Source organism: Dermacentor variabilis, chromosome 2, assembly GCF_050947875.1.
Source record: "Dermacentor variabilis isolate Ectoservices chromosome 2, ASM5094787v1, whole genome shotgun sequence".
In the NCBI taxonomy this organism is placed as follows: domain Eukaryota; kingdom Metazoa; phylum Arthropoda; class Arachnida; order Ixodida; family Ixodidae; genus Dermacentor; species Dermacentor variabilis.
The window spans coordinates 66562727-66590712 of NC_134569.1; the positions used below are offsets into that span (position 1 = coordinate 66562727).

General features: G+C 46.6%; 2 protein-coding genes across 2 annotated transcripts in view; one reads left to right on the plus strand and one right to left on the minus strand.

Annotated features, from left to right (window-relative positions):
* The window catches only part of LOC142572023 (polypeptide N-acetylgalactosaminyltransferase 1-like), a 54494-nt gene extending 47395 nt beyond the window's left edge, over positions 1-7099 (minus strand). The window contains exons 1-2 of the mRNA XM_075680818.1: positions 6356-7099; positions 5627-5796 (exon numbers count right to left, since the gene is read on the minus strand). Coding sequence (XP_075536933.1) covers positions 5627-5796; positions 6356-6816 — 631 coding nt within the window. The 5' untranslated portion in view covers positions 6817-7099. The remainder of the gene's footprint in view (positions 1-5626; positions 5797-6355) is intronic.
* Positions 374-27985, plus strand: LOC142572024 (bestrophin-3-like). Its single transcript, XM_075680820.1, has 8 exons — positions 374-525; positions 1859-1891; positions 17290-17364; positions 19665-20105; positions 21215-21502; positions 24201-24353; positions 25136-25216; positions 26948-27985. The coding sequence occupies exons 4-8, from the start codon at positions 19680-19682 to the stop codon at positions 27101-27103; spliced, it is 1104 nt and encodes a 367-aa protein (XP_075536935.1). The 5' UTR covers positions 374-525; positions 1859-1891; positions 17290-17364; positions 19665-19679; the 3' UTR covers positions 27104-27985.
* Position 27986: the final 1 nt, after the last annotated feature.

Sequence of the window (27986 nt, forward strand, 5' to 3'; positions counted from 1 at the left end):
TGGCTGAGATTGAAGCGCGGTTTACCACCAGGGCACACCAGGGTACTCATTCTTCTGCAAATCTGTTCCCGTTTTAGCGCCAGAGAATAATTATTTATTCATTTTTAGAACAGCAATAACAGCCGTGCATGTAATTATATAAAAAAAAGTCATCAAGTATTTATGAAAATAAATTTTTGTAGTGGGAGAAAGTTTTGCGCCTTTGAGAGGTATGCTAGAAGTGTTGTCTGCTACGACGCCTGCTCGCTGCGAACGCGAGACTTTTCTCGCAGATGACAAGCATTTGCGAACTCTCTCGCTCTTTCGAAAGGCTGTGTCGGCTTTCACAATTGCTGAACGTCTTCAAGTACCTTTAAGCACATCTGCTGCAGTGCTAGCTAGGACGCTTATGGCCTCCTGCGAGTATGCTTCATCATATTTTCTGGTGACGCACCGCTTCTGAAGCGTGCGCCAGCAGCTGTATATGACGTGGCTTTGCACTTGCCCATTTTGCGACAGCAGACTGCAGCCACGTAGCAGCAACCAGTAAGTTTGTGTTCCCAAATGTCCCGAAACACACATTTCAATGAGCACATAAAGCGGCAATGCGCAATGAAGCCATCAATGAAATTTGATTGTCGAGGCAAATTTGATTGATACATGCACAAGTACAACTGTGCATGTATTACATCAGTTTTTGCTCTTCTGAAGTTTCATGAAGCACGTAACGCTACAGCGCCAGCCTAACACATTTAAAAAACCAAGGTCCAAACGGTAAAAACACGTTCTTTCAACGTTTACGATGCCATCGCTTTTTCGTCAGGGCTTCGACACCACACCGCGACACAAACATAGTTCCAGCTGCTGGCACCGCGCGCTGTCGCCCCACTTCGAGCAACCGAAAAAAGCCAGAGAGCGTTGCGTCGCCCTGCGGGTTACAGCAGTTGCGCTTAGAGCGAAACCAAAACTGCCAAAAAAAAAAAAAAATACCTGTAGACTAGTTCGCCAGTCAACAAAATACGAATCCGCAGCCTGTACTTCCCATCATAACCATGATAGTTGAGCGATCGAAGCGCCAGATTTCCCTCTATAGTTATGGTAATTGAAACCCTATGGTCAGGAGTAACCAGTGAATTTTATAGCAGGACTGTTACGTTATTAATGTACTTTAGAAAAAAGTGTGCTTAATGACAGCTGTAACACTGCGTTTACCTCCAGATTTTAAGACCACAAATCTAGAAGGGTTCGAAGGAAAGCGGGTCGCCTGATTTTCATATCGCAAACACGCCCTTAGTCCGCGTTATGGCTGCAACCTCTTTATAGTTTTCGATGCTCCTGATAGAAGAACTAAATTATGCGACACGACTTTCGTCATATGCCAACGGCAATTACGTGACACTTATGTAGGTCAAATACTGCCTTTCCGCTCATTGATTCATCTGAAAGCTCCGTGAAGTATTGATTTGTTCGAAAGCCGTGCACAGAAACGGAGGCGGTGCGTTCAAATTTGCGTGAGTGGGCCCAGCCGCTCTAATATGTACGCCTTTCGACAGTTGATATGTTCTTTTATTCAACTGCTGCGTTCTAAAACTCACCAAATATTTACTGCAGTAAGATTTGGCAATTTATTTTACTGCTACGCTTGCGAATGTCCACCGATTGAACATATACTTCGTAAAAATGCAGTATCCGCCGCGTTAAGATCCTTCTAATTGGTCTCATACACGACAAACAATAAAGCAAAAAAATGTTTAACGGGATATATGGTATCACAGGACTGAGAAAGGATAGCTCGATGGGGTTGCAAGAACAGGCTGAATGGGAAGAGAGAGAGCAACATAGCAGCGCCCGACAAGCTCTTTTTTTTTTTTTTTTTCAGATGAACCGTATACGTTGTCAACGCTGCTTCAGCGTAAGTTGTGTTGATAAGCATCCACATATCGTCCTGCGCAACAAACAATATGCATGACGCTCTTGCTTTTCAACCACAGCAGAATCCAACCGTGTCGCCACCGTCCTGGTCAGCACCAATATCAGCTTTTCCTTTCACTTGAAGTACTATCACGCAGTTGTAACACGAAGCCAGCGGTTTTTTATATATATAAAGAAGAAAAAAATCTGAAAGACTACGTCGGCGCCGATTAGTTAACTAAATACCAGTAATAGGAGGGGCGTTTATTGCATCAATTTCTCGTACGTATAGGCGCTGCCGTGCACGGCGAACTCCCTGTTGCAACTCGTATTGAGTGCGATGTTACGTGTAAATGTCGCTTCTCCCAGCATGTCAAAAGGCATGAAATTTGCCACGGTGGCTCGGGGGCTGTATGTGTGTATATACGTAGCACTGCTATTCAGCCCAATGTCGCGGGTACGTGTCCCCTTGAGGCAGAATGCGAACACTGCAGTGTCATTTTGGTACCGATTAAAGAACGCCGAGCAGTCAAAATTGTTTCATTGCACGTCACTAACCCTTTTCTTACATGAACCGTGCTACCCGCTGTGGTTGCTTAGTGACTGCGGTATTGGGCTGCTAAGCACGAGGTCGCGGGATCGAATCCCGGCCACAGCGGTCACATTTCGATGAGGGCGAAATGCGAAAACACCCGTGCTTTAGGAGCACGCTAAAGATTTAAGTGCACGTTAAAGAAGCCCAGGTGGTCCAAATTTGAGGAGTTACCATTACTGTGTGCCTCATAATCAGATCGCAGTTCTGGCACGTAAAATCCCAGATTTTTTTTTTTTAATTAAGGGACCATGCTTTGTAACGATTCTTTACATTTTCGATTCTTATCACCTTTCGCTGACGTAGCTTGTATAGCGGCACGCTTTCGTTACTCTGGTATCGGCCACTCGCCGCATGTGTGACAGGCAAAAATTTAAATTCTGGCGTATTACGAGCCAACACCACGAACAGATTATGAGGCATGTCGTAGTGGGGGACTCCGAATTAATTTTGACCACCTGAGGTTCTTCACTGTGCGCATAATGCACGGTACACGGGCTTTCCTGCATTTCGCCCCCATCGAAACGCGACCGCCGCGGCCGGGATTCGATCCCGCGCCCTCGAGCTTAGCGGAGAAAACGGCACAGCCACTACGCCACCACCGCGGATGGTCGGTGACAGGAGAATAGAAGCGAAGGAAAAGAATCCTTAAATAATACAGCCCCACATATCGGTCGTTATTTTAACAGGCTGAAAAGATAATCGAAAAAAAGCAAGGCAATTAAAATTGAATTGTCTAGCAGCTAGCACACATGCTTTTCCTGTTGTTTGTACCGTACAAAAAAATGCATATGTATAGTGCGAACTTATCTTGTCGTGTGACCAGGCAAACGAAAAATGTGTCCAAACATCTAAATATGGCAGCGATACATGCACTTTGTTGTCATAGTAGTAATGATGAATAGCAATTCCTAAGCCTCATGTGCTGGTTGCAGCATCAGCAGTTTCTGTTCCAGCATGTCATGCATCACCCTGTGATCCACCTTAATGGAAAAATGCAAAGGAAAATAAAGAAAGAAGTAGAGGTCTAAATCTAAACTGAAATGAAGCAGTACATAATCTTGCACAGCCCAAGCTGCTATACATGCATTGCTAGTAAAATGCCCACCTGTTCACAACAAATGTCCAAGTTAAGTCCTGCAATGAATGCCCGCTCCGTTCTCTGCCTTCCATGTCATGTGTCAGCAGCAAATGCAAACTGACCTCAGATGATGCCCCTTCTCGTTATAAGCATAATTTTTCTTTTACACCAATGACTTCATGGAAGCAAACACGTATAAGAATAAAAAATAGAGTGACAAAATGCAAGACAGTGCAATAACAAAGAAAACAAATACACAGAAGCTACGTTTAACACCTAAATTACGTGCCTAAGTGCCAATCTCCACTAGGGAACAAATAATTTTAACAACACAGTGCAAGTCAACAAAGCTTTGTGATCCTTGTAACTGATGCTGTGTACATCACTCCATTCCAAAACAACTGCGTATGCTTTTTGTGGTGTTCATTATAAACTGTGCATGTAAAAGACAGAAAATGGTTTGCAGTTCCTGCAGAAAATGCGACGTCAATATTGCCTATCTGTCCTCCAAACAGTACACCTTTCCATTTTTTTTCCCCGACTGCACTTATTTTCAGTTTCATCAAGCTTTGAGATAGTAGACAATGCTCAAGAACCACTGAACATTATGTTGTCTCCTGCGTTCTGTGTAAAACATTTGTGCAACATGTTGTATGTATAAGAATTGCCAGCTACAGACAACTGTATCATAAGAACTAAAGCAGAGCTTTAAACTTGTGGTATGTTCTTGTGGCACATGGCACCTCTATGCAAAATATTGGGCTATTTGAATATCGAAATATCGAACTTTAAAACAATATAGCATCAGAAGAGAGTGAAAATGTGAAAGATAATATGATTGCTTAATATTTTATTACAGTTAAATCCTCACAATCTTTGCAATTACCTTTAGATTTGGGTAATGAATGCAGCAGACAAATTTCACAGACACTCAGTTATGTGCATAATATTACCTTTCATTGCAAACACAGCACCAACTACAATAATGCTCAGAGGCAACTGAATTGTAATGCTATTCAGCTCAATTTTGTGGGTTTGCACAGATGCAATAGCATCTGTGCACAAGCATTTTTGTGTACAGGTTAAAGAATGCACTATGGTGAAAACAAAGCATTTCCTTCAAACATCATCTAGGGCTTACCAAGTTCACAACTTTAATTTTTGTTATTGTGAACCATTCTTGTTCTAAATATTTGTGCACAACGTTATTTTGCATTATGAAACCCTGGAAGCTCTCCTTCTCAGCTAAATGAAGACATAATGCTTTTCTGAGCAGCCATGCTGAATCTCTGCTGTGCCCTGGCCATACACACGGAAGAGGACGCTTATTGCCACCAGTGCCACTCACCCCCTGGTTAAATGAAACATATACAGGTTGCACTTTTTTCTCCCTCTTCAAATGCATTCTTTTAGGTTGTGCACCATTTAATAGATGTAATAAGAAAATTGCGGTACAGCGTGTGGCCCTCTGATCGTGAATGTTGCCTAACTGAAATGCTGTTCATTGACCCTGTCATTTCTTGTAGATAATGGGAACGGTAAAACTGCAAGGCAAGAAGTGCTACCTTGTTTTCTATGGCTGACAAAAGAACAAACAGCTCCTTGAATCCACTGATCCACATAACCTTGATTTGTTATTACATAGCAGCATGTTGTGACATGAAGAAATGGCTTATGACGTGAAAAGAGCAACTATCAATGTCAGCTGTCAACGATACCAGTAATGCCAGTCTTTCTAAATGCACCTGACGAATGTACACAGACAAGCAACATCAGATGCCCTCATACAGCCTGCAACAAAAATAACTGATGGAGTTTTTCTGTGCAATGTTGCATATGCTAGGCTATGAGGGATGCCACAGTTGATTCAAATGCACATGTGTACACATGCACACTTACGCATAAGATTACTAAAACGCATCAAGTATAATTAAGTTCAATATTATCACGTGAAAAGAAAGCAAAACGACGTCAGTAGGAATTTCGATAGGCAAGTGTGCCCTAAACAGATCAGAAAAGTTGTTACGAACGTGAAATCGCCCACTTGTAATACGTGGACTCACCAATTTGGCTGTGGTCGTCGACGAGGATGATTTCCCTAAGCATGCGACGGGGGGTGCGATTTATCACGCTGTACACAGTTCTCAGGAGCGCCGAGAAGAGTTCGTCGGTAAAAATGATCACCACGGAAGCGGTGGGGAGTCTCTCAACGTCATAGTTCGCCCTCCGGCAGCTGCGGAAGAGAGAAGCAGGAAAACAGGGCAGGTGACATTCGATAACGGTGTCAGCGACGCCGCGTTTGCTCACATCCTGCCCAAGGTGATCCCGATCAAGTTACGCAACGGTGACGCCAACAATACAGAATTAAGTCCGAGTAGTAACAAGAAGCATCGAGTGTCCTGCTGGCGGACGCGTTATGTCGCAGGTACGACTACGTATCACCAACGGGCCATTTGACACAGCCTTCCGTGCGGGCAACAGCTACGTACTGTACTAGTATTACCGGTACTGCTACATCTCCTCGAGTTGCACAACACAGCTACACCGCCGACAAATAGCAAACGCTCATCCCACGGGCAGCACATGGTGTAATTGGAGAAAATATTACGTGAGAACGAACGGTGAATGAAGCTGAACGATCGAAATGAAATATTTTATTGGTCTTACTTTCCTACGTTCGAATGGTTGCGCGCGCGTCAGAGCAAACGCGAAGATCGCGGAATTCGCTCACCGGAAATCATTCAATGTACGCGGACGCCAATTAAACAGAAGTGACAAAGTTCAAATCCTACCTGCGGTGACGACGGTCACCCAGCGTCCTATTTAACGGTAAGCGGTCGCAAACGTAGGCGTTGAAGCCAGCTCTCGAGAATTCCTTGTCAGCCCTCTCTTTTTCAGAGCCCTTCAGGCTCACTCCCGCGCCGTCCTTGCCCCAGTCTTCAATGAACCTTCCGAAGAATTCAGTCTCGTCCGGGTCGTACACGTTCGGGAGCAGCGGGCTATCGTCGCCGTGGTAGCGCGGTGCTTGGGCCTTCTGCACCTCGGCGTCCCTCGCGGTGGCAGCCAGCTTTCCACGGTCATCGCCAGCTCCGGACTTCGGAGAGAGCCGTTCTCGGAAGACGATCCGATCGTCGAGGTGGTCATCGGAAGTGGTCCGGCTTCGAAGCAAAAGCACTGTGACCCCGGCGACTGCTAGAACCGAGAGGAGACGAACAAGAGTGGGTCGACGGCGCCGCGAGAAGAGCAGGGCCATCGTGCTCTACGCTGCCCGCGGCCCATCAAACTGCGAAGCCGAGGAACTGAGGCGACGCGCCGAGCCGCGACAGGTGTTCCCTCGTGTGGACGTAACGCGCCATTCTCAAGATCTTCGACATGACTACGAAAACACACGTGGCACACACCCAGCTGGCCGAGTGGAGCGAGCAGCGCGAAGCGTCAGTAGGAGCACGCGAGGGCAGCGACTCACTTGACATCGGCGGGAGCGAAAGTCAGCGCAACGCGCAGCGAGACAACCATGTTTTTTGCTGGCTGGATGAATGAATAACAGCCTCGCGGAAGCTCTCTTTTTCTTCGCATCGAGGTAGCAGCTTCCGCCATCTACCGGAGTAAAATGAAATCTTCGTATTTCCCGCGTTCTTTAAAAAGTATGTGATTTCTAAAGGCAGGAAATTGAAGAATGAAGTGCAGACGAAAGCAACTGGAACACCAATGCATTTGGAAGGACACTTTAAAAATTAATATCTCGGTACTGGTACTGTCCAGAGAATTCGTTCCAAGTGGATACGCCGTGCGAACTCAGCGGCTATAATTCGTAGATTGAAATATGTGGTGGTGAAGTAAATAATTAAAAATTTAATTATCGTAAATACGTTAATTATTCAATTGCACATTTTGATTTCTCGTAGAAGTAATGCCGCCTCATCGAGTAGATTAGATCAAGGGTTAGAATTGTGCTGTCTGCCATAGGCAATCTTAAGAATTTGATGCAGCTAAATAAAACACCCTGTCGAATCCCGGCTGCCGTGGTCGGGATTCGATCCCGGTTCACGTGCGGAGACGATCGGGAAGGAAATTCAAAATAAATCGGAAAAAATTTGAAAAAAGTAGCACAGTACAAAATTCATGGGTTTCATTAAAAATATGATATCAGAGCATAAGGTTAGTCACAAGTTGAATTACCGAAGTTTCTGGAATAATTATAGTTACTTAGATATCACTGAGACGACCGGGGACTAAATTCAATATAATTATGAAAAACAAAGAAAATAAAGAACAGTACAAAATTCATGAATTTGATTATAGGTGTGATATCAGAGCGTACGTTTTGTTACAAGTTGAATCACTGAAGTGTCTGCAATAACTATAATTAATTAGAAATCACTGAGACGACCGGGGACGAAATTCAAGATAAATCAGAAAGAAATGACAGTACAAAATTCATGCGTTTCATTATATATATGATATCAGAACACAAATGTAGTTAAAATTTGAGCTACTGAAGTGTCTGGAATAATTAGAATTAATTAGAAATCACTGAGACGACCGGGCACGAAATTCAAAATAAAACAAAAAAAATTAAAAATAGTACAGTACCATATTCATGCGATATCAGAGCTTAAGTTTAGTTACAAGTTGAGTTACTGAAGTGTCCGTAATAATTATAATTGATTAGAAACCACTGATTAGCGCACACCAAAACACAGAATCGTAGACATTAGAGACCCGCCACGTGAGCACGACTTCGGCGAAATTCCTGGAAACCCGGAAGTAGAAGCGGTAGTAATGACGTCACTAATGACGTCACATGCAAGAAGGTGGGATGATATTTAACCGGCTAATTAATGGAAAACATTTGCCTCCATGTTCGGTTCGTGCATTGCATTCGCCTAAAGTTAACCTAAAGAACAGGAACGCCGAGGTGCGAGTGCCACGAAGAGACACCATATACAAGTCAAATATTAGGGTCGCCTGCCATTTTTTTTTTTTCTTTAATACAAACCCCATGCAAGCGATCTTGCGCGCGACAACGACAAGCGACGCGATGGAGATGGCTGTCGCGTTCGCTCGTAGCCCGCAAGTCGTACCCCATGCGAGCGATGACTTCTAGCATGGGGGAAGGAAACTGAGGAGAGGCCCTACCCCCTCCGCGCGCTAGGAGAAAAGTGTGGAGGAATTGACGTAGTAAAGAATAAAGGGGAAATCAGACATCCACCCGTTCGTAGCGATTGCTACAAAGGGAACCCATACGGGTTTCTCGAAACCATAATTATATAATTATATTACATAATTATATTGTATTCGTATTTGTTTTTGTATATAATTATATATAATATATATAATCATAATTATATTGAATGTAGTCCCGATCCGTCGCTCGTCGCTGTCGCGCACAAAATCGCGCTCATGGGGTTTAATTAATAATTCTTACCCAAATTAAACATTTCTTTACGACTGAACCCCTTCTCCCCAATCAACCGCCCTATAACCGCTGGCTTCTTCTCCAGTTCCCCGTAATGGGTGAGCACAATTATTTCAGAAAAAAGCAGGCAAACAAAGATGGTGGTCTTCAAGGTTGGAGAATGTTGTTGTCGCAGTAAATGAGTTGAGAACCGAAGGAATCGTGAAAGTCTGCCGTCGTTGTCTTTCTTTCTTTCTTTCTTTTTTTTTTTTTTGAGCATACCTATCCCTAAAGATCACGAAGCTATGGCCTGACTGGAGGAGCTGAGAGAGATCAAACATAATGCGCATAATGCGCAGGCAGTAGCGACGTCAGGCCTACAATTTTTCTTTGTCATGTGCAAAAGTTCCACCTGCTTTAACTACTGCTGTGACCCGTGTTACCACCAAAGAAACGAACTTCATTGCTTTTGCTAGATATCGCAGGTTTACATTCAGTCTCTGAGAGTGAGTCAACAAAGAGCGAAGAAAGGAAAAGCATGGGGATGGGTGGATGGATGGATGTTATGAGCGTCCCCTTTGGAACGGCGCGGTGGGTTGCGCCACCAAGCTCTTGCTATTATGCTGCCTAATGTACTACCTAAATTAAACAATAAAAAAAGAGATAAAAAAACACTATAACTACCCCATCCAAATTTTCTGATCCCCTATTTCGAACTGTGTTTTTGTACGTCTCCGTTTTTTGTCGTTTCTCTACTTTTCTTCCACCAATACTCTAATCGCCTCTTACTAATGCCTATTGCTGACACGTTTACTTTTCCACTGCTCTCGCTGAACCCAAGTGCTTCAAGGAGGCAAGTGGCGCCTAAATCGACCGTTAGGTAGACGTCTTCACAGTCTAATGAAACATGCTCCATAGTCTCCCTAGTTTTACCGCAGCAAGCACATGCTTCTTCTTCCGTCTTATATCTCGCTTTATAGGTGCGTGTTCTAAGGCATCCCGATCTCGCTTCGAAAAGTAATGAGCTTCCCTTTGAGTTATCCCAAATTGTTTCTTTCCTGTGTTCGTTTTTTCCTCTTAAATAGTTACTCATGGCAGGTTTCTTTTCCATTGCCGCCACCCATGAGATTATTTCAGCCTCTCTGACTTTCCGCTTGACCTTCTTTGTTGCTGTGTTGCCCACCCTACAGGCCGCATACTTGCTGGTAAGCTTCCTAGTTCTTTTCCTCCATTGTGAATCAATGTTTTTCTTGTACAGATACCTGAACACTCTCCCAGCCCATTTACTTTCTTCCATATTCCTCAGCCGTTCTTCATACTCAATTTTACTCCGAGCTTCCCTAACTTCAAACCTAGTCCAGCCCATATCACCCTGTACAGCTTCATTTGTAGTCTTCCCGTGAATGCCCAATGCGAGGCGACCCACTGACCTATGGTTCCCGTCGAGTCCTGATTGTGCCCCTGATTTAAAGCAAACAACCGCATTTCCAAAAGTAAGTCCTGGAACCATTACACCTTTCCACATACCTCGGAGGACCTCGTACCTATTGTATCACGTAGCGCTCTGTGCTTCATTATGGCTGCATTTCTCTTCCGCTCCACTGTTATTGTTTTTTTCCTGTGTGTTCATATATTCGAAACAAGCGAGCGCCCTCTTTGATACCCTACAGTGGAGTAATCTGCTTATGGGATTATGGAATGAGAAGAGAGGTAGGGGGAAAAAGACACTCAGGTGTCACACGCGTCAATAAACAAGGAAGCTCTCAACCTGCAGTTTGCCACCAGACACTAGAAGGGCCAATAGTTGACACAAATTTTATCTTTAGCGGTAATCACAGACTGTTAGTGTGCACACACACACCCCCGTTGACCACCCAGTTATAAGAGGTTAAAGATCTCACTGGTCTTCAAGAAACGTAGGGATGATCTGTTAGCTTGCGCACACACGTGTTCCGTTGCCAAGGGCCCCATGATCTTTTATCCTGTAAATAGCACGTCGGCTAGAGTGAAGATACCTCATTGTTTCCCAACAGAGATAGAGAAGTAGCGAGGCATCGACCAGAGTAAGATCCAGTTGTCTAGCCTGTCAGGAGATAAAGGAATAGACAGACAGGAGAGTAAAAATTAGAGTAAAAAGGAGAGTAAATAAAAATTCGTGGACAACCAAGCACTTCTTATGAGTTATGAATGTGAAAGCATTAATGTCCAATTGAACGCCGCTGAATGGTCCTTCGAGCTATGGACTCCTCGCGGGAAAGAGCGAGTGCGTTGAGACTCTTGGCCTACGCCTCCTAGATAGCACAAGGTCGCTGCACTAAGATCCGCGACGTCATGCTACCTTGCCCGACTGCCATGGGATCTAATGGGGAAGCTCTCCAGTAGGCCGCGGTGATTTTGACGTCACCGCTTTCGTCCCATCGTGCTTGGCAACGGAAATTCCGACCCAAGTAGCATGACGTCATAAAGCAGAGTCCACAAACCGGCTACCTAGGAGGCGCTGGTTTAGCCCAGTGGGCAAGAGACTCTGCTTTTGAGTGTGGAGTCGCAGGTTGGAAACTCACTACCACCAACGAGGCAGCCCTCTTGAATTTACTGTTTCCATACATTAATTGCTTTATAGCGATTAGCGAGGCGCAGTTGAGGCGTAGGAGAGAGCTTGCGCGGACAAGGAACGCGCGGATAACACAGGCTCCGAGAGCGAGGGTGACGTGGTGTCGCCAAGGTCGATCCAAATAGGTCGCGAAACTTCGGGCGAAAAGCGGTTCAGTACAAATTATCACCGACATCAGCAAGTGGGGGTTATGGGAGCAGCGATTGAAGCGCGACTACGTTTGGAGGGAACAAACATTGGGGGAAAGAAAAAATCGTCTTTTAATTCAAGCAAAATTCCTGGTCAATGTTATATATTCGTGACGAGCTAAGAAAATACAAGTTTAGTTAATTTTATTATTATTAATAAATACATCTTCAGCGCCCATGGTTACAGGGGGCGTTGACACCACTATCACTCGCAATGCAATGCACGTCTTGAAATGTGCAGAAAGGCGCGCTCGTAAAGTTCACCTGTTGATATACGCCCCCCTCAGAAGTTGTGCTTTCTTGCTAGTCGAAGTTATTCTCAATTTGGTGACGCGGGTAGCCTCATCGCTTCTGAGCCTGTTCAGTCAAAAGTACTGAGTTACGACCGCCAGATAATTGTGTAGTTGTTTTCGTGCGACTGCGCTGGCCGACGGGCTGGGCATCCGACGATAGGATCAGCACTACACCTAAACCTTTCGTCAGCCTCCAAAGAAAGTATGTTCTGTGCAGGGGTACGATTTTGACAACCGTACGGCTGGCCTTTTCCTTCATTGCTTTCCGCACTGAAAGCTCGAAACGCTCATCAAGTCGAAGGGCGGGGCATTTGAATATATAGCTCCAAAGGCCGGCCAACAAAAGAAATTTTGCGCCTTCGAAAACAAAATGACGTCACTTCTTTTAATGGCTATGGCGTCACATTATTTTTTCTTCCGCTGCAAGTGTTCCCTCCACATACAGATGGCGCTAAGCCTCACGAACCGCCATGTTTTGAACGTATGTGCTCCTGGAAGCTTCGCTACCAGGTGTATTTACCTTGGTGTCGCTGTGAAGCGCTCTCCACTCACACAGCACCCAGGGCCGCTATTTTGTAGCGATGCCTTATGCCTTATTCTACGCTATTCTTATCATCCACCTCACACGGCCGCCTGATCCCGTTGATAATGTGGGCAGACCGTCGCTCTGACTACTGACCAAGTGCGAAAAGCCTGAAAAAGCATAGAATCGAAAAAAGGCATCGCTACAAAATAGCGGCCCTGCAGCGCGCTATCGCAGCAGCAGATGTTCCTTTTCGCCTACTCTGCTCCGTCGAGGCACGCTCGTGACGTGGCGACGCAGCCAATAGGAACTTAGGCGCCGTTTTTCGCTCATCCAGACGACAGACTTTTCGCTCAATGGGCCATTTCATGCTTTCACATAAAAAAGTGCGAGAAATTGTTCAGTTCGAGATTCAGTACGACACAGCTGCTGCAAAGCTAGCAGTGATTCATGGCGATCTGAAGGAGTGGTAAGAATAGTAACAAGCGTGCTGTGTTTGTACCATGACAGACCAACTTGACCCCTCGACATGAAAAGGCAGGGAGGGGAGAACAAAAAGATTCGTCAATTACATGGAGCGGGATTGGAATGACGCCAACCCTCTTACCCCCAACTTTTCCCTAATATTCACTGAAAATTCCGCAATAACATTCTCATCCGCATTCCCCTCAATGTTGCCTTGGACGTATAAGTACTGAGGGAAAACGGTGAAGACTATTGCCGTCATGACGCCGGCAAGCGTAGTGCGCATGAGCTCAGTACGCGGTGATACTGGCCCACTTGCATGCCTTCAAAAAGCGCAAGGACTGCCTGTGCAGATAGCGATAATAGCCACTCTGCCAAATTTCAGCATGCTTATCGACCAAAGCATGGTTATTGACAAATATGATCAACAGTTTGGTCGCCACCGAGAAAGCTTCACGCGGTGCTATCCGTCATTCTGATAAGATATGGTCGAGCGTTCCTACAGGTGACGCTAAGCTGCTTCCTAACAATTAAATTTAATTATCGACGAGTTAGCAAGGGCAGAATTCGAAGTCGTTTCTTTTATGTAACGCAGTGTAACAGACAGCAAGTGTCCATAGATAACTTCGTAATCACCTTACTATTAAGTCAGTTAAGTCAAACACATCCTGACTTGCTACTTGAACAAGTGCGATGGTTGCTGCGCTCTATGAGACACTCGAGCTATAGTCACCGCGAACTGCATCAAGTGTGCGCGATATTTTGCGACTCGAGGGCACACTAAAACAAAATAATATAAATTGAGGCACTGCACGTTCATTGATCAGCATGCTCTCGCAAATTGTCGACCAACGTGCACTGGAAAAAAGCGTCACGTACCTTCTTTACTTTAGACGGTAACACCGCTGCATCGATGAAAGCGTCCACACTGACGAAGCCTCTCGATCTGACTTCGAAAGCCTGCCCTTTTAATCATACTTTCGTGAACGAACGCTGTGCGTAAATCTATTTCCAGATGGCACTTGACTATACAATCGCATAAATTAAGCTCAAACATTTTCACAAACTCTAGTCTAGGTTCCCTTGCCCTATACCACTGCTCCGTCTTTCGCCTGAACAAAGAACAATGTCAACAAACCGTATACTATGCTCCCCGCGAAGTCGTTGCACTTGAAATGTATGGATGGCAGCGTCTGACAGCCAACCACGCATATTACATTGCGGCCACCGTGCGTATAAGATATACGGTAGTGTCGCCTGACAAAGCATTCCAACTAGTGTTGCGCTGATTTTAGCTTCGGGAAGCAATACATATAGGTGGCGTTCAATTTTTAGGAGGGGGAAAAATCGGCGTTATAGAATAATCAAAAGAGGATTGTAGTATCGGTGAGGTGAAAGCTTGGAACTTAAACAATATACATTTTACCGCGGTAAATGTCTATTCGACTATTTGTTGGCCCGAATCATACTAAGTTCAGTAGCAATGTAAAAAATAAACAGCTTTCTTCTGACATCCGTCACCACCCTGGTTCAAAGGGGATAATCACACTATATCCATTCGTCCATCACGCATCGCATTTCGCTGTAGCCGTTAAGCGAGCTAGGCGCATGCGCCTCCCGGAGAGTGGATGAAAAATCGCGCTCCAAAGCACAGAAATGAGCCGATGGCGCTTTCTTTTCCATATGCCGATAACAGCGAACCAAGAACACGCTTCGATGACATGGCGTGCTCAGTGGATATATGGTGTTGGGCTGCTGAGCGCGAGGTCGCGGGATCGAATCCCGGCCGCGGCGGCCGCATTTCGATGTGGGCGAAATGCGACAACACCCGTGTACTTAGATTTAGGTGCACGTTAAAGAACCCCCAGGTGGTCGAAATTTCCGGAGTCGTCCACTATACGACGTGCCTCGTAATATTTCGACATGGCCCGACTATTATATATATATATATATATATATATATATATATATATATATGTCTGTCCGCATTAGTCTCAGGAGGAGTACGTGTCTCGAGCGCTACGTTTTACAGTTCCTTCTTTCCGAAGTTGTCGAGGCAGCGAAATAAGCTTTGATGTGGCTGCGCGCTATCCCTCTTCCTTTATATGCGTCTTTTACTCGCTGCATCTGTTTTCCATTATTTATTTATACTAAGGAATGCGGTGGGGGCCTGGCTAATGAGACGGAACTCCAACCAAACCAAGTTAAACAGGGAAATCGGTCGGTTACTTTCTACAGTGGGCTAAAGGGGTAAAAGGTAGTGGTAACAGTAGTAGTAGTAGTAGTACTAGTAGCAGTAGTAGTAACTGTAGCAACAGTAGCGCGTATCGCGCTCCATACACAGAACAATTCCTTAAATACAAGCAAGTAGCAGAACTTAAGTCACTGGACCGTAAATGCCGACCGAATGAACCGTACAACCGTCCATTTAATATTGCCGAGATGGGGCCGCCTTGAGCGTATGTAGGGTGTCTGCACTAGAAGCTTATAGAATCATGTATGACATGATTAAAAGCCTACACAACGACACACAGACGACACTTCTGGCACTTATTTGGGCTGTCGGATGCCTCCCATCCACATGGAAAGAAGCTATCGCAGTCCCGGTCTTGAAACTGGGTAAAGACTCACCCGACGTATCAAGTTACCGCGCGACAGCACTGACAGGTTGTTTATGCAAACTATTAAAAAATTATTAGACTCAGAATCTCCTGTGGGGGCTATGTAAATTATGCGTAAGCATTTACTACTAATCACCTGCTGTTTCGCTGTCGTATGCAGCTGTATTTGGTATAATTGCGCGAAACACCGCGAAATAACCGTAACACGCAGAAGCGCTTCAAAGAAAAAAAAAAAGAAAAGGAAGAAAAAAAGAGAAATTGTTGTCTTTTATGTTTTCTTTACCTCAACAAAATGCTTGACCCTTGTCGGCGCAGTTTCAGAGAGGGTCAGTCGACTACCGTACATATCGTGCTCATTGAGGCAAACATTCGCGACGCCTTTGTCCATAAGCGCTTCTTTCCTTTCCATGTTCTTAGATGTGGGAAAGGCACACGACAGAACTTGGCGATATGAGATTTCAGAAGACAGCTCAGAAAGGGGCATTCGAGGCAATATGCTGAATGTAATTGAAAGTTAATTACTTATCACACCAGGTAGCAGTAAGTACAAGGCAACATGCAGCTTCCGTGCGTGGTTAAAACAGACGTTTGGGCGAGTTGGTAAGCCATATTTGAAACAGAACAGCACGGTTTTGACGTGGACAGAAGGGAGAACGACACGGACGAGCGCTGACTTGCAACTGGCTTGCAACTTGCCAGTTACAAGTCAGCGCTCGTCCGTGTCGTTCTCCCTGCTGTCCCCGTCAAAACCGCGCTGTTCTGTTTCAAATTCCGTACGTGGCCTGTTGCTGTTGATGATAATGACGTTTAAATACCATGGGCGAGTCACGAGGCCAAGCACCTCGACGTCTTGGTGCCAAGCTTGGCGCTTGCTGATGAAGAGCGGAGCTTGGCGCCTGACCGGCTAACGCTTGCCCATGCCTGACAGCCTCCACCACGCCAACGGTCAGGCGTGCTTTAAAAGGTGAAAACCACTAATTCAGTGAATCAGTCAGTAGTGTTCGCATCTTATTTCCCGCGCAATCTATGAAAATACTCAAGAATTAAAGAAGAATAAATGACGTCGACCCGCGACCAAGAATCCCAATTTGCGATATTGTATATAGTAAAGAAAGCTTGAGATGATGTTTCAAGATGTTCAAACCGGAAGAGCAATAACGCCTTATTCGCTTCCACTGATCTACGTCCTTGTCTATTCACCGTGCAAGAATGTAAGCACGAACGCGATGTATCTGCAATGCATGCGCACACGCACGCATAACCTTCTCGACTTCGGATATGCTTCATTCTAATGTGCTCGTACGTATGCAAGCATCTCGTCTTGAGCATCGCGCAATATGCGCTGCGCTCGTTGATCTAAGCAGCCGATCTTGAGCGATGACGTCACAGCTCGCGTGATTCCACGTGCAGTATATAGAAGCGTCAGCTCACCGCCACGCCTCAAGTGGAAACGTGCGGTACCCTTTGATATATCACATAGTCATTTTTGCTTTTTTTGTGTGTGGAGCGCTGACGTGAGCTCCGCATGCCGGCAGTGTAATGCCAAAGATGCGTTTCCTTTCGACAAGCGAGGCACGGATCAAATCAAGCACGCACTCCTCTTCCTCGCAACCTGAACGGGTCGCAGACACACGAACGTGGCCGGTGATCCCGCCTGCCTGGCACAGGCCCTGCCGAACAGCAGGGCCGGATCGGCGTTGAGGTAAGAATTCCTTCTGTACTGACTGATCCAATTGATATTTCACCTTCCTAAGGTGCTTTTATTATAGATTCCTATAACACCCGCTGTAGAAGACGTTAATTGTGGGGCTTGTTGCTTCATAGCTTTCAAAAGATCAAGAAATGAACAATGACAGGAAGCGCCTTGTCCTGTCATTGTTATTTCTTCATTAGTTTGATGTCGCTGTTGGCGCTTCATCTTTTGAAAACGTAACATCCGGTTCAAGACCATCGTTTCGTAGAGACTGCTGTGGAGTGTCGAGATAATAGCGGCACGGTAAATGACTGGCCAAGTGGCTAATAAGTCTACCCCTATCAGACATATTTTTTTTTAGATCAGCAGAAACGACAGAGCAATGAAAACGGCTCGCACGCTGCAATGGGCGTGCCCCTTTGTCTGTGCCCTTTGCCATTGCCGGTAGGGGAGGAAGCAGTGTGACACCGGCACCCTTAGGAATGCAGTGGGGCTCGCCAAGTGTGTAAAGCACGCGAGAGATCGTTACTGGGAAGAACAAGGTGAAACGAATGCAGCTGCACAACGTTGCGATGACGGGTTAAGAGCATGCGCGCACCCGCTGTTGTGGCTTAGTAGCTATGGCGTTGCACTGCTAAGCACGAGGTCGCGGGATCAAATCCCGGCCACATATCGGCGGGGGCGAAAAAATGCAAGAATGCGCGTGTACCGTGCATTGGATGCACGTGGTCAAAATTAATCTGTAGTCCTACGGCGTGCCTCACAATCAAATTGTGGTTTTGCCACCTTAAACTCTAGTTTCTTTTCTCTTTCTTTTTTTTTGCGCGCGCGTTATGCATGTTCTCGGCACGATCTGTCACCAACATACCTAGGTCTTGGGCTGTAGGCATGCTCCGCAACAAGGTTTCTCCTTTCAGTTAATATTGTAATAAATAAAGTCGTTATATAAGTTATATCCAACGTGAACGGATCAGCGAGACCATGGACCCTTTACGCGAACGCCTCGTGCGTGCTAGCTTAAAACATAAAGTTAGGCCATAAATCGGAGTACACTGAAGCATGGACGCGGGCCCACGTGATACCGACACCTTTAGTTACTGCGGGCGTACGTCATCATTCTCGGTGGCAATAAATCAATCGGAAACATATGATGGGTGGCACCCATCATCCGCTTCCGCGCCTTTGTGAGTGCTCGAAGTACACAGGGACAAAAGGAAGGAGCAGCCTGATGTTAAGTTCCAGAATTGTGCACTGCAAAGCCCAGAAAGCCACTCAGAAGTGCACAAGGCCCCATTTTCTCCCATGGGTAGGCACAAGGACAGACGTGGCGCCATAACACGGCCATCGAGTGCACTAGAAATAGGCCACAGGGTACGCCCTTCGTAGTTTGGCTGCCGATGCTCAGCCGAAGCACCACGCGAGGCACTGTTCTGCATAGGGCCTTCAAAACAAGGGAAGACGCGCGGGGCGCACCGTATCTTTGCGAAATACAATGCACGGCCATCGCAATAGAATTCACTGAGCTGGCTTTTTGCGTGTAGGGAGCAATCGAATATATTTGTGTTGTGTGCTGTCTGTCGAACAGCAGCGAATGGCGTTTCAATGCAGCGATCGCACATATTCTCAATACGTGGTTGCGCATGCATGCATGTTATCGCGCAAGATTTCCGTTTTTCTCGCGATGTTCCTATTTTGCTGCGAGCAGGACCACAGTGTGCTTGGTTTTCTTTCTTCCTTTCTTTCTTTTCCTTCCTTTCTTTCTTTCTTCTTTTTTTTTTTAGTTGGAATGGCCATTCAAGATCGCTTGTGAAAGATCACGCGGTCTGTTCATTTATTCCCACGTACTGCAGAGCTCATGTGGTCTGCAGACCTCAAGTGGTTCATGTTGAAAGGACATCACTTGCCCGTCAAATTGAAATGGTCATGTAGCTAATTATAAAGATGCATTAACAATTTTTTTGTATATTCAGTTGCTGAAATCGCGCATTTCAAGCGGCAACGTAGTGAAGCCAGACCTGTCTAGCAGAAAACCTGAGACTGTAGCATCACTTCTGATATCCGTTCCCAAGATGTCCTAAAATTTGACGTGCCGTTGCCACTATTATCGTTCCAAGGCTTTTGTGAAATTATTAAGAGACATCATTATCACCCATGGCAATATTAACTCTAAGCCGTCAGAATTGTACGCTACACTCCACCCTTGCATATCCTACACCAGACCACTCTCGAGTCTCACTGCCGATTCGACAGCGTCATTTCCTATGAAAACTCCTGCCTGAGACCCCTTTCTTGATGTACGGTTCATGCAGGCCGTCATCCGTGCCATGACGATCGCGTACCAGGCGGACGTGTCTACGAGTACACTTCTTGGCTTCTGGAAGCTGGTCGCCCGCTGGCGCGGCTCTGTCTACAAGCTCATCTACAAGGAGATGCTGGTTTACGGGGCCGCGTTTACCGCCATCGCCATCTGGTACCGGCGCTTCATGACGGCCGAGCAACGGCAGCTCTTCGAGCAGCTCGCGCTGTACAGCGACCGGGCGCTCGAGCACATACCGCTCTCGTTTGTGCTCGGCTTTTACGTTTCGTTCGTGGCAGGCCGCTGGTGGGACCAGTTCACCAGCATCCCCTGGCCGGACAGGCTGGCGCACGTCGTTCTCGCATACGTCAGTGGTGGCGACGAGCAGGGGCGCCTGCTGCGACGCACCATGATGCGTTACGCCAACCTAGGTCTAGTGCTCGTGCTGATGTCGGTGAGTGGTTGTGGAGCCGTCTGTGACCAAACGTACACACAACGGAGCGTGTGTACAGGTTGCTATAACAAGGGGATGAATAGGAACAAGATTATGAGACGTGGTAACTTGAAGAATAAAAAGAGAGCACAAAGAAAGAACGCAGGAAATCGTGTTCGCTTACCGGTATGCCTCGACGGGCCACCAGACTCTGATGTGGCACGTCGAAGAAAGACCCCTTCACCTTACATCAATTAAGAGTACTTCCGACTGCTCTTAGGAACGACGACGTTCGATCGGTTCTTTAATTTTTTACTGCACAAAAGTTGGTTTCGCCGTTGTTTAAATTTACATCGCGGCTAGTCACGCGACATTCAGTGGTAGGACGAAAAGGTTGTCTTGGAGCCTCGCTCCCGTTGCGTCAAGTGGATGTAAAGAAGCCACCTACTATAGGTTAAGCGCGACCAGTCCCCACTTTCAACGCAGAGCAGCACAAGCCTGTTTGTCAAAACAACGAAGGTCCTTTGTGTATTGGGAGACTAGTGTACGGCAGTACCGCTGTATGGCAGGACAACATCCACGACTATATAAGGACGGAATAAACCCTGTTGGGCACTTGCCCGCCCAGGGCGTCGGCTGCTGTGTCATTCGCTCGCTTGGCAAAGGCGTCCACCTTTGTTTTCCTTCCTCAGATTCTGTTTCCATAGTGAGGCTTTATTATAATTGTGAAGCGCTACGTAGCTCCAGCGCTACACATGAACTGCTTGCTCAACACCGTCAGCTTGAAGGCCACACTTCAATTTCTACAAGTCGTTGACTGTGTATGCACGAAATCTGTCTGTATGCGATAAAGAAACGGAAAGGGACAGGCATGACGTTAACGAAGTACCTGCCCGGTTGGTTACTCTGCCCTAGGTGATGGAAAAATGGGGAAATATAAGGACAAGAAAATACAAGGAATATCCCCCGGCTTTAAGAAATGCGGAATGTGATCTGCACGTTCTGGGGGATGGTGTATCGGCAGGTAGTACCTGAATGTTGGCCCAGTTCTGGAGCATGTATATACGTTCAGTGTGGTGTTTCTTTATGCGTAGAGCTTTTACCCGTAACGATGACTGCTCGTATCGCAGGTGAGCGGTTCCGTCAAGAAGCGCTTCCCGAGTATGCGGCACCTAGTGGAAGCGGGCTTCATGACGGCCGAGGAACGGTCCCTGTACGAGGCAACGCCTAGCCGCACTAATCGTCACTGGCTGCCTTCGGTGTGGTTTGTCAATCTGGCCAACGTGGCCGTACAGCAAGGACGGCTTCAGTCCGGACCGCCGGTCAAGCATCTACTCGAAGAGCTCAACCATTTCCGTGCTAAGTGTTCGCTCCTATGGTGTTACGACTGGGTCACCGTACCGCTCGTCTACACGCAGGTACAGTGCTCTTGATTCGTCATACTGCTAAGATAGTGAACATTGGTGCATTTCCTGGGACTTGCAATTGATTCGAAGAGTTCAGGCACTTCTTTCGTGAGCTCTATAGGTGCCCATTCTGTAAGTCCTCGTAAATCTATTTATTCAAGCGCCGATATTATAGTCAAGAAAACATCTAAGAATCTCCCTGACTGCAGACAGTGTATCTTTTCCTCCAGCGCACAATCTTCGCAACGAAATTGCAAAGGATGTTTGAACAGAGACACCAACGGACGTGTGCTCTATAAAGGCGTTTCTGGGGCCTTCAATGGTAAATATAACGTAAAGTCAATGAAACCCGCACCACCAAAGGTATGGTCGATTTAAATCCAATGAAGAAATAAATTAATAGAGGTATAAACCCCAACAATGAAATTTCGAGAAATACCGACTAAAAAGAAACTCAGTGCCCTTCCACTCTGTAAAGGATGACTAGCGAAGCTGTGTATGTGAGCCCCTTAATGGCGAACGGCACCCCCCCCCCCCCTTCGCGGGTGGGCCCGGTATTGCACTGTCTTCGGGATCGGCCCATGTATGGAGAGTGCCAACTCCTGTTTCACCTCCGCCGCGGGTCGGCCCGTCATTGCACTATCTTCGGTATCGGCTCCCGTATGGGGAGTGTTAAGGCCTGCTTCACTTCCGTCGCGGGTCGGCCCGGTATTGTACTATCTTCTGGATCGGACCACGTATGGGGAGCGCTTAACGCCAGCTTCACCTCCGCCGAGAGTCGGCCCGACATTGCATTATCTTCGGGATTTTTTCCTACACGCGGAAACGATAGTGGGGAAAGTATCCCTTAACAGCTTCGCTGTAAGAAGGTACGGTGCTTTATTCAGCGTTGGAAGATGAACGGTTGGGGTACTAGTTCGCTTCCCGCGGTCCGATATGGGCCAGCGAAATACTAGCTGTGCTAATGATGTGTGCGCCTTGAATTCTTTGCGCCGATTTCCGTTTCGACACTCGTGTGTGTTACTCCCTTCTGGTCTCTTTAGATCATTTTTATTCCAAGTGGGGTAACAAACCGGGCCTTTTCTCGTTACCCTCTTTGCCCTTCCTTTGTTTCTTTCTCTTTGCAAAGAGCGAAATGTCCCAAAGACGGATTTGTTGTGTTAATGCAGTAACGTGGTCACCTGCAGATGCAAAAGTCGGAAAATGTTCTCGCAAACGGTAATAGTTTTTCAAGATGGTGGAATCCATGAAATGAAATTAAAACGGCCTGTAGAGAAGCTGTGCAAACAAAGTGGGCGCTGTTTTGCATATACAGGGTGTCCCAGCTAATTTTAGCCAGAGTTTAAAAAATATGCTGATGCAGTCTAAGACTACTCGACCGAATGCATGTCGCTGACTATTATAGGGAGAAAGTCACGCTATCTTTTATATTGTGCTTAATTGCCTAATTAGTCAATATTAATTAACCAAATTCTGAAGCAACGAAGTTAGGCGAAAAAATTCCTATATGGTTGTAGAGCGGTTTGCAAAACGTCCATTTAAAGCTTCCAAATTTCTATCTATTAACTATTAGTTGGTTTCTGCTTACTGCAGATGTCCGCAAAATACAAAAAACAAAAAAAAGCTGGGTCACCCTGTATAACAGAAAATCATTTAGATATGGCAACGCTGCTGAAAAAAAAGAGCAGACGTGTAACAGTGTCGTTTATAGATTGCTTTTTTCTTCTATAAGTCGCCTTTATTGGTTTTATTCGGTAAGTCACATTTAAAAGCGGCACCGCCCCTTCCCTTCTTCCGAATATCTTGTCATTCAACGAAGAACATGAGAGCGGAAACTGTCGGCGTCACGCCTAATAAAACTCCATGCTTACTTGTGTGCAGTCACGCAATGAAGATACTTCTCTTTTGCCTACATCACGGTGTAAACTGCTTCTTATACCGTGGCCCACACTAACAAAGATGCCAGCGCTGCCGCGCCTTCGTGGCAATACATCCTGGAGCTTGTTTCGTGCCTGTGGCGTCTTGCTACATAAGTCATGGACAACCGCTGAGCAAAGGCACGAGAAGCCAGCATTTCTTGCAGCCCTAACAACCTTGTGCCGCTTTTGACGGGAAGTGGCGTTCCCGAACGCTTGCTCCTATCGTGTGGGAATGGCCGATATCCCAATGTGGGACTCCTGTAGGTGCGAGGAAACCATCGAGCACCTATTGTGTAACTGTCCTCGTTGCGACGTACGTCTCTCTGTCCGGACAACTTTAAACCAACTGGACTCGAGATCGTTCTCCGAGTCAGAGGTACTCAACCGTGGTCACACACGTCACTGGCACAAAAAACGATTCATGCACTAGTACACTACTTGAAGTGCACCGGTCTGAGAGACCGCTTATAGTGTCCCTGTGCATCCTCCCGTGTGCACTTAGTGCTCCCTTTCTCCCTCTTTATATTCCACTTTTCCTAACTCGAAGTGGTGGGTAGCAAACCGGATGCTCGTCTGGTTGACCTCCCTGCCTTTCGTCTGCTTGCTTTCTCTTTCCTTCTCTATACGCCTGTTTTCTTGCAGCACATAAAGCTTCTGAGGACCAAAAGTTAAAATTCAGGCCATCAAGCTGGGAATGTACACTAGTTCAGAGATCATAACTCTAAGTGATTTTTTTATGTTACGAGAAGAAGTCAACCAAGAACATACGTAACAAATGTCTTTAATCGCAGGTGGTGACGCTCACAACGCACTTGTTCTTTGTGACGTGCCTAGTGGCGCGCCAGAGCTTGGACCCGGAGAAAGGTTATCCAGGCCACCAGTTGGACGTCTACTTTCCCTTCTTCACCTTCCTGCAGTTCATCTTCTTTATGGGATGGCTCAAGGTGATAAATCAACTCACGATTAGCTTGCAAGTAGATTAGATAGCCGCGAAGACAAAAAAGCACTTGTGGGGTCACGTGGATTTCAGTTAGCGAAAATACTCAGCTTATGGACTGACTTGTCATAGCTACTCCTAGAAATGCAATTGTCTCGCTTTCGGTTGATAGTGAACCAATCAGATGAGTTTCGCGAAGATGCATAGAACATACGACAAAAAGCAAACTCATTTCCATTTTCCTTGCTATCAAGCTTATGTATGCGCAAAACATCAACAAAACTTGATGCCTCTTAGGTGAAACTTCCTGTTCGAATAAGCGTAATGGGGGGCACGTTGTAATCATCTGAACCAACAACTAAATTGGCCCTTCGACAGGATTCTGAGTCGTGTTTTTCTGTCGGGATATCAGCACGGCGATGCTAAAGTGAGATGAAAGCTGCCAGAGCAGCGAGAGCAGGCATAATTTGTTGCGGACCATGTGTGCTGTCTTTGACGTTCTGCCAGGAGTAATGTTGCAGGTTCGATTCCCAGTAATGGCCACTGTTGAGTTGGGGGCGGATAGCAAATACGAGCTTGTACTATAGTTTAAGTGCTCATTAATGAACACTGCGTGGTCGAAATTAATTCACAGCCCTCCGCTACGGCGTCTCTTATGGCCAAGATGTTGCTTTAGAATAAGCATTCATAGGCATGTGCACGCCCACCCGGCCTTCAAGAGTTCATGTCAGTTGCAAAGCGTGGAACGTAGACTGTTCGCGCGTTTGCACATATCTGTTCCTGTTGCAGGTCGCGGAGCAGCTGATAAACCCGTTCGGCGAGGACGACGACGACTTCGAGACCAACTGGCTCATCGATCGACACACGCAGGTCTCGTGGCCATGACACTTCTGTTTCTTCAGTTTAATAGCATGGTGCATCGTTCGAAAAACCTGAGTACTACGAAGTCGGACTATAGTTGTTTGCGCTGAACACAGCGACCAAATGCAACGACGAGTCAAGGGCGTCTACAGGAAGCTGATTTTTATTTGGAAGCTAAGCTATACATGCCTGTAACACTGAAATACTTTGTTGTAAGCGCTGGTATTTTTGTCTTGTCATGTATTTAATTTCTCTAACTAGAGCATTCTCTCCAAGTGAACCCGCATCCTGCCCTATCAGTTTCTAGCACAGAGCACCTGACAAGGGGGCGGTCAGCAAGCCCTTTAATTTGGCTTTCCACTGGAGTATGTATTCAAGATAGCGGGTCCACGCATTCCCGCCACCCTCTCGCAGCAACGGCTTTTAGAAACGGATGGAGGCGACGTCGACAGAGAACGAAGTAGCACAGGAAGCGCTGCTCAAGTGGCAAGCAGTTACTGCCAACAAACAGCTACTTAATTGTACAGCTCCCTGACTAGTTTATTTACTACATTCCTCTCAGGGTGATTGTACAGAGCAGATTGTACGTTAGTTTGAATCCCGGACGCTATAGCTGTTAACTTAGTTTTCGTTTTTCGTAAAGATAGGTTTCGCTGACGTCATCGCCATCTCGGGGTACTAGCACGTCGAGAAGCTGTGTAATTAAGAAAATTAACAGCGTGACAACACAACCGGCGCGTCTTGCACAGAGTTACAATTTTATAAGAGTGATCGATAATCCAGTGAAAAGCAGTCACCGTCAAAAAGCAAAACAATGTATGGGGAGTTGACATGGTGCACTGGTGTAATAGTGGCTGCAATGTGCGGGTGCTAGCACGGTGAAAAGCTGCCTACCTGGAGTCACGTGAAAGCTATCTATATACCGCAAATAACGTGGGAGGGAACGCTTACAATCAAATCAAATGATTCGTTTCCCTTCTTTGCCGTCTTATAAAATGTCACCATCTCTTGTACATTGTGCCTTGGTTTTGGCATGCCTAAGTAAATTTTACCTAATGGCATGTTTCCAACGGCATGGACGCTACAAGTGACGAGCACTTGCCGTTGCCGCTGATGATGGAGAGCAAGACAATGCTCTTCCTGTTAAGACCTCACCGCCCTTTTCGTCTCGAAGACTTCCACATGTTTCAATGCTAACAAGGGTGAAGAGGACGGCCGAATCAACGTTGTCTGGCCAGCTACTTCGTTGGGTGTCGGGATGAAGAGGGAATTCTGGCGTCTGAACCCCGTCCCATGTAGAAGGTATGTGTTAGGGCCGCCCGAGCCTAGGTACTCCAGGGGGTAAATATGAAAGCACCCAGGCTTATCTGAAGGCAAGACAGCGCACTCGCATACCGAGAAATGCTAATTTACATACCATGCGTGGCTCGCTAACACGATTGGCAGTGCGAAACTAACTTGGTCACAACTATGCTTCGAACTACTCGCCGTGGTTGCTTTGTGGATATATGGTGTTGGCCTGGTGAGCACGAGGTTGCAGGATCGAATCCCGGCCACGGCGGCCGCATTTCGATGGGGGCGAAATGCGAAAACACCCGTTTACTTACATTTAGGTGCTCGTTAAAGAACCCCAGGCGGTGCAAAGTTCCGGAGTCCGCCTACCACGGCGTGCCTCATAACCAGATCGTTGTTCTGGCACGCAAAACCCAATCATTAAAAGAAATGCTTTGAACTACGCAGGTCTCGTACATGGCGGTGGACGAGATGTACGGAAAGTTCCCTCCCATGGAGCGGGACCTACACTGGGACAGCCAGGAACCCGACCTGCCCTACACCGCGGCTGCTATCGTGCACAAGATACCCACCTACCGCGGCTCGGCTGTTAACATCGGGTGACGAGCAAACTTGACCGCGGTGCGGCTCACCTTTGGGTCATCTGTCCCGTGCTACACTATCCATACCTTCCCTGAAGTGCTGTCCTCGTTCTACATCCTACCGTGTGGCGCGCATGCTTCGAATGTTCTCAATGAACTTAGCTATTCATGCACGCAAGTATGGAAAAGGCAGCGGTGTTCGCCGCCAGTGCAACCATTTTATTCGCAGTCTCCGCTCCTGCGTCCCGAGCCTTGGTTGTCGCTGTCATCAGCTCATGGTCGTCCTTATCCTAAATGCCTGATTCATCGTGTGTGTGAGGAGCCCCGTGATCGAGCGACGGTCATGCATTGCTGTGCCAATTGCCCGGTGGCCGCGAAAGCTGGTTTCACTGCTTTTGGTGGCGAAACGAATTTGGTGTCGGTAGTGTCGTCGCTAAATGCGCGCGCCTGCAAGCTGTCCCCATTCACGCAATGGCTGACCATCACCTAGTGGCTGTGCGTGAAGTTACAGTGCCGCTATTATTCGTGTGTGCGCAGTGTGCTCGATCTAGTGTATGTAAATTTTGTCGGCGGCGCGAGCCGCTGACGGTAAAACTTAGGTGCACCATTTTGCCGCCCATCTGCTGACATTCCTTGGTGGCACCTGTATGCTGTCTTTTGAGTGCGTATGGCTGCGTGAACGCTAAGTTTCCATCTGTTAATCTTAACCCTAGAGACAACAGTTGGCAACAAAAAGAAAAAACTGGGCTGATTTCTTTTTGTGTATCTTGTGCGTCGCACTTCGTGGTTGTCCTGGCGCACAGCGCGAAGGCCAGCATTTGTTTTATTCTCTGTATGTGCCTGTTACGAGTCTTCAGCGCTCCGTGTTTTATAATTAAAGGCGTTCCCTCTTTTAAGAAACGTTT